Source organism: Columba livia, chromosome 1, assembly GCF_036013475.1.
Source record: "Columba livia isolate bColLiv1 breed racing homer chromosome 1, bColLiv1.pat.W.v2, whole genome shotgun sequence".
NCBI lineage: Eukaryota > Metazoa > Chordata > Aves > Columbiformes > Columbidae > Columba > Columba livia.
In genome coordinates, this window is record NC_088602.1 from 147,582,983 (window position 1) to 147,590,022 (window position 7,040).

The window sequence follows — 7,040 nt, forward strand, 5'->3', positions numbered from 1 at the left end:
TTTAGTCTACTAGGCTCATACTGTACGCTTGCCAGTTTTGCCTTTAATACCTAACTAGCTCAAATGGCCAAGAGCTTAGAGGATTACCTGTGCTATACAGAAAATCACTTGAGAGTATTACTAGTATTCTGTAGCTACGTAAAGCATTAAAAATGGTTTCCAAGCACCTACACAGATCGAGTCTACAATGATCGGGGAACTGGCAGGACTAGATATTTTATTCCCTTTTCTGTCAGCTAGTTCTAAGTTGGCTATTTAATCCTTGGCTTACATTCAAGCCTCTGTTTTAATCATCTCAGCAGCCTGAAGATCATATATCTGTCTTTCACATTGATCTAGATTACTAGATCTCTTCCTGCTCTCCTGTCTTCCAGTGAGAAAACCAACTTTTCTCATCTTCCCTCTTTGCTTAGAGCCAACAAACCTGTTATCATCACTCTTTGCCCAAATGGCATCTCAGACATTTTGTGTGCTCCTGTCTTGAACCTGCTGACACATAGAGTTCCCTCACACACAGGGACACATAGGAAGGAAAATCCTCCCTCGCTCCATTAAGCAGCTACCTTGAAAGACTAGATGTACCAGATCTGATGAAAATGGAAGTATTTCCCACAGAAAGGAGACCTACCACTTTATCTCAGCTACTGCCCTGACTTGGAGCGTAACAACATTCAAGCCTCACTGCCTCATGTGCCCAAGTGGAAAAATCCAAATTGATGCTGATGGATGAAGCCACTCATATCATGACCCAGGAGGCACAGACTGGAGACAGGAACCTCCAGTAGGTGCCTAATGCAAAGCACCCATAGCAGCTGCTGCCGGTGCCTTGAGTGTGAGGGAACCTGCAGGGTCATAAGGCAACTCAGACTTCAAGCATGGGAAGTTCCCTTGCCTACACTTGCCTGAAGTGAAAAATATGGGCTGTCTCAGTTCACCCTGCCTCTGAACATTTAAACTGTCCTCCTGCTCCTCCTCAGTGCAGCTGGGCTGTCACTGCTGCCCACGGCGTGGGGGCAGTCAGGGCTGGGGAAGGCCCACACACCCATGAGGAACCCCTGCGGAAAGCCTGCCATATACAGACCTTCCCTCCCATCTGGCACGGTGTCCCCACCATTGTCCCCGCACTTCTCTCCACGTCATCATTTCTCTTGGGGTGTTAATTATCAGTGACATTTGCTTGAAAAGAAGCTCCATGTTCTCTGGGAGCAGCTCTGTTCCTGCTGCTCATTTTGGCTACAAGATTACAGCTCTCAGTCCTTGAGATCTCTGTCACATTGCTATCGATGGGGAATAAATAGTCCTGACTGACTATGCTGTGCAGAGACCTTTCTGACAGGTGAGGTTTGTTAAGCTCTCAGTCCTGGTGCCTGAAAGTACCAAAAATATATAACACTTTTTCAAAGAAGCCTGAAACTCTCCTGCACTGCGGACTTTACATCCAAGGACAGCCTCTAAAAAGGTTTGCTGATGTTTGATGGCTTCATCTGGTGGCTGGATTAACTAGTTGGTGCAGCGACGGTGATTGAACATGGAAGGAAGCCATCCTTGTCTGGGCAAATCTAGTCATCATCTTCACACTGCTTCCTTTTGAGGGCGGTGGGGCCTAAAACACCTCTGGGTGGCAAGCATGGCCACTAGAAGAGCAAGCATTTGGACAATCTCCAGATCCAAGGCAACATACTTTACATTGTTTTGGGAAGATCCAAGGCTCCCCACAGAACTGGAAGCTCAAGGCTTTGCAGCTATCATTTCCTCCTGGTGAAGACAGATAAGCAAGGAAGGAGCCTTTTCTGCCGTGTTGTTGATTTCTTTCAGCTGGACCCCCTCCCCATATGACTACCTGTAAAAATAAGGCCCCATATCACATATTCAGTGTATGAAATAGAATGTCGTGTTTTAAAAAAAGATGTCTCTTGTAACAAAATGAGTGCTTTTCCAGTGATAAAGCACAAGCAAGGGAAGGAACAGCAAATATGAAAGACCTGTGGAAATTATTTTTTTAAAAGAAGAGCAGATTCTATTAAAATCAGAGTCAGGGTGAGGCCAAGAGCTACAGGTGACATGAGGTTTGGGGATTTTGCAGGGCTAACCTGAAAAGACCTCTGCTTTCTGCCAGGTGTTTGGTAAAATTGCGCTGAATGATACCACAGAAATCAACCGCAACAACAACTTCCAGACCTTCCCCCAGGCAGTGCTGCTGCTTTTCAGGTGGGTGTCTGACAGCTCTGGATTGTGTCAGTCTGGGAGCACAATTCCTCTGCTCTTGGGCACAGCTTATCTCCTTCTACCGTGACATGCTCGTGAGGTGAGTAGAAACATGTTGACCTTTAGTGAGTGAGCCTGGGAGCTGTATCAGATGAAACACCCAGTTCCTGGAGCCTTGCACCCTGCCACCACTGGCCAACACTCAGTGCTGGGGAGGGTGGCAAGTCCTCCTACTCAGAAGGAAGGTAGCCAGTTTTCAGTGCTCTCCAACACTGATATGCATCACAAACTCCTCCTTTCTTTCAAATTGAGCCAGTGTGACTTCCAGCTTATTTTAGCAGGGAAAGGGACATGAACTCCCACTCATGTTTTGGTATGGCCATGCCCAGCTCAGCTTAGCACATCATACTGCTCCAGCTGTGGCCAGGTGTGCCAGGGCCAGGGAGGGGTGCTGAAGGTGTGGGGAGTTGGCACAAATTCCACACTTTCTCCTATTTTTCAAGGAGTTTTTTCTTGCAATCCACAGCCATGTCACACACATCTTGACTCCCGCTGCTTGGAGCATGACAGCCCCATATCCAGACTAGGCAAAGCCAGTCAGGAACAACATGCTGATGACAGTGACCAAGCCAAAAAGAGGAGCACAGTATGCCAGTGTATGTCAAAGAACAGTCAACAGCCTAACTTGCTTTTAATTGACCTCAGTGGCAAAATTCCCATTAGCGTTAACAAGAGCAGGAACAGGTTGCTAATGTGCCAGTCCCTCTCACATCGAAGGTCACTGCTGTCTTCCCTTGTCCTTTGCCGTGCTCAGGTGTGCCACCGGTGAGGCCTGGCAAGAAATCATGCTGGCGTGTCTCCCAGACAAGAAGTGTGACCCAGAGTCGGAGCCGGCCAACTCCACCGAAGCCGATAACTCCTGTGGCAGCAGCTTCGCTGTCTTCTATTTCATCAGCTTCTACATGCTCTGTGCCTTCCTGGTGAGTCCACCCCAGCAACCAAAACCTGCCCTCTGTCAGACTGAGCCCCTGCTTCCCCAGACATCAGCACTGCACAGCAGAAGAATGATCTGAAAGAGGGAAAATGTCCTCATGCGGTGTTTTCCAACAGCACCCTTTCAGTGACAACACCCTCTTGGTCACTGTCACTCCTGCCTCCCTCCAGCTGTGGGGGATGTTCTGCTTCCAATCCCAATCCTTTGTGCGTAGCAAAGGAGCACTCTTCCCCCCTCCTCCTCAATGAGAAAACCAAATTAGCATGTTGTGGGCTGTGCTGAGGCTAGCAACGCCTCAGCCACACATCCCACCTTCCCTCCTACCTTCCTTCTGGCTGCTGAGCAGGTTTTTACTCCGCTGCCAGCAGCGATGACTGTGAGAATACACATATCCCACTTGCATCTGCTCCATGTTGGCAATGCGGCATTGCTCAGAGCAATAGCACATGCTCTGCAGCTGGCATCAGTGTGCAAAACTCTCCCAGTGAACAGCAGCAACAATTAAAAAGTTTTGGTCTTTGGTCAGAAGGATGGACTTTTATCTCAGCCCCACTGCTTATAGAGGATAAATCTCAGGTTCTTCCTCCACTAACCTACTCTGCTGGGCAAAAGCACAGGTAAATAAAATGCCATCACAGCATGCCTAAACGTTCATCAAACTTGGGCTTCATCTATTCAGTAGGGAAGGGAAAAGCGTGACTAGCTAACAGTATCATGTCTCTAGGATCTTCCCATTTAAACTGGGGGCTAGCATGGGGGAACAGAAAACCCACCACCAATGGCTTTCTAGTTTTATGAGTCCAAATCCAGACCCTAAAGGACAACACAGTAAAGTCTACTGTTACTTGCTTCATCCATCAAGTCATCTCTGTCCTTGTTTGCAGATCATCAATCTTTTTGTAGCTGTTATAATGGATAACTTTGATTACCTGACACGGGACTGGTCCATTTTAGGACCACACCACCTGGATGAGTTTAAAAGGATCTGGGCAGAGTATGACCCTGAAGCCAAGTAAGTAAACCTGCCTAGATATCAGAGCTCCTTGGGAGAACAGGATCATTATTTTCTGTTCTCTAAACCCAGTGCAGTAAGTGTCATGTTCCTCTTGCAGGAGCATTTTTTTTTTTCTGCAAAAATCCTGAAATAGATGCATCCACAAGGTATTGCTGGTGAATCTATAAGCCATCAGTGCAAGGATACATACAAAAATCTCAGCATTTAGTCTGCACTGTTATCTGGCAGGACATTGCTTCACTTTCAGTTGAGGGGAGATAGAGACTTCAGAGAGGGGCAGCAGGAGATTGAGGAAAGGAGGTTAGAGGGTTGGTTTATTGTTGCATGTGTTTGTGACATTAAGCGGTCACTCTTCTGTTTGACTTCCTACTCAGAGGAGAGCTGCTGTGCTCAAGTCTCCGTTTTGTCATGTGTCATATAGGCCCATCACAACCTGTACCTTCACCTGGCTGTGTTACATTGTCTACAGGGTTATTCACATCAGCAGACTTGCAGGGATTTAAAGTTACACAAGAACAACTCACACAAGGGCTTAGCTGACATTCAGTATTATATGCTCTGTTTGACACATGCTTAGGCTTAAAGTGCATTTAGATCCCTGTGACATTACATTACAGCACAGCTGACAATTGTAATTGCAAAGCCCCCTTCATAATGCAAAGAGTGTGGAAAGAGATCTTGGCGTAAACTAAAAGCAGACCTCTTTAGGAGACACAGTGTCAAGATTAATTTGGGCTCAATTTCTGCAATATGTGAGGCCATGTCACATTATCAGAGTGACACATAAATTGAAACTCTTCCATGGTGGCTGCCCAGAGAGACTTTCATAATGGATAGGGGATAAGCACAGAATTCTAATAAATATACTGTTTGTTAACAGAACAGATGTTATGATACAATTCGTGCTTGTTTAAAGGCAAGACTACAGAGGCTGAAGCCGTATCGCAGATAGCCGCTCAATCCAGATGACATCCTGGTCCTTCCCACCTAGAAATGGGAAGTTGTTTTTTCCTCTTCCCCATTCCTGTCCCATGCTTGAAGCCCCACCTCTGGCTCTGGTAGCTCTTCTGCCTCCATGAGAGAATTCTTCTTTTGAGATGCCCACTTACAAAACCTAAAATAAACCCAAGTGCTGCTGTGGAGGAAGTTCAGCACTTTGTTTTGCACAGGCTCCGGTAACACCCCAAAGCATAACTAGGTATCAAAAGACAGTGGCTTGGGGCTATTTATATGGGAGGTAAAGTGTCAGGAAAATAGACCTTTTGCACTTCTATGCCCGCTATAGCCCTGAGACTGACAGGTAAACAAACAGCCATAGATGGTGGGGCATAGGTGTGCTGGGGTGACAACCCCAAATTGTCCATTCATGCACTGAGGAACTGCAGCATTCAAAACACTGGCATCAATTCTTGCAAGCGTTGACTCATGTATAACTGACAGCTGGGTTCTCTGTACCAGTGGGAGTTACATGAGTGCTGGGCAAATCCTGAGGAATGCACTGAATGCAAGATGCCTGAAATAATACCTTCAGCTATTCACATCCTTCAGTTTCACATCCTTCCACATTATACCCTTTCCCTTAGTTTTGCAGCTTCTACACAGGCAGGCAGGACACATTGTAATCAAATTACATCTGTTGGCTAAGGACATGAAAACATTGTGCATTCAACTACAGGTATTTTTCATATGTACAGTTACAGTCCATTTTAGGTAAAGAAGAAAAATGACAAAAGGACAAAAAAAATCTTATACTTCCTATAACTTTGGGTAAATAAATTAAAAATCCTTCCAGAATAAGTGAAAGGAATAATGTTAGAAAGAACCATTAGAGGAAAGGAGAAAACAAAAACAGAAGACCAGACAAAAGCAGAAAGGGCAAAAGGAACAGAAGCTGAAACAGTTTTGGGTTTTTTTTGTTTGTTTTGTTTTGGTTTTAATTGTTTTTAATGGTTTGTGTCATTACTGGTATTATGCTTTAAATTCATGTGGGTTTTTGCTTTGTTTTGGGAGTTTTTTGTTGTTGTGTTTGTTTGGGGGATGGGGTTGTTGTTTAGTTTGGTTTGATTTTGTAATTTGGCATTTAAAATGCCAATTTCGCCCAGGCTACAGGGGGCGTGGGGCTGGAAAGATCTTGCTGATCCTTCTAGCTGCACCTGCACTCCACAGGCGGCTCAGCAAGTCGCCCCATGCTGAGGATGTGACCCTCACTGTCTTCTCTTCTTCAGGGGACGGATCAAACACTTGGACGTGGTGACCCTGCTCCGGCGAATCCAGCCCCCACTGGGCTTCGGGAAGCTCTGCCCTCACCGGGTGGCTTGCAAAGTAAGGCACACCATAGCTTGGTGGGGGAAAGGCTGCAACCCACAGCGACTCAATAGCCCATGGTGGCATTTCCAAGCCGAGCCCGGTGCCACGGTTCCTCTGGGTGGCAATAAGCCAGCCCAACTGCAGGAGAGTCGCCAGCAGGCAGGTTGTCCGCTCATCAGAGACATCAGAGCCCAGCCAGCCCTCTCTTGAGGCAGGAGAGAGCATCCACGATAATAACCACAGCTCTCAAATATCGAGCACTGAATCAACCACACGTATATTTGTGGTATCAGACACACATCCCAAGACAGATAAGGAAAGACAGAAATAACAGGGCAAGTAGAAGTATCTCTGAGATTTTATTTGGGCTAAGCAGTGCACAAAAAGCGCAGTGCCATCTCTCGAGAGGTCGAGAGAGGTTCTCCACCCCCTCTACTCTGCCCTGGTGATACCACACCTGGAATATTGTGTCCAGTTCTGTGCCCCTCAGTTCAAGAAGGACAGGGAACTGCTGGAGAG

General features: G+C 46.5%; 1 protein-coding gene across 36 annotated transcripts in view; it reads left to right on the forward strand.

Annotated features, from left to right (window-relative positions):
- The window catches only part of CACNA1C (calcium voltage-gated channel subunit alpha1 C), a 492,189-nt gene that overhangs the window by 461,292 nt on the left and 23,857 nt on the right, over positions 1-7,040 (forward strand). For all 36 annotated transcript variants that reach the window (XM_065036455.1, XM_065036462.1, XM_065036245.1 and 33 more), the window contains 4 exons: positions 2,117-2,208; positions 3,020-3,185; positions 4,084-4,211; positions 6,440-6,536. In XM_065036455.1, coding sequence (XP_064892527.1) covers positions 2,117-2,208; positions 3,020-3,185; positions 4,084-4,211; positions 6,440-6,536 — 483 coding nt within the window. The remainder of the gene's footprint in view (positions 1-2,116; positions 2,209-3,019; positions 3,186-4,083; positions 4,212-6,439; positions 6,537-7,040) is intronic.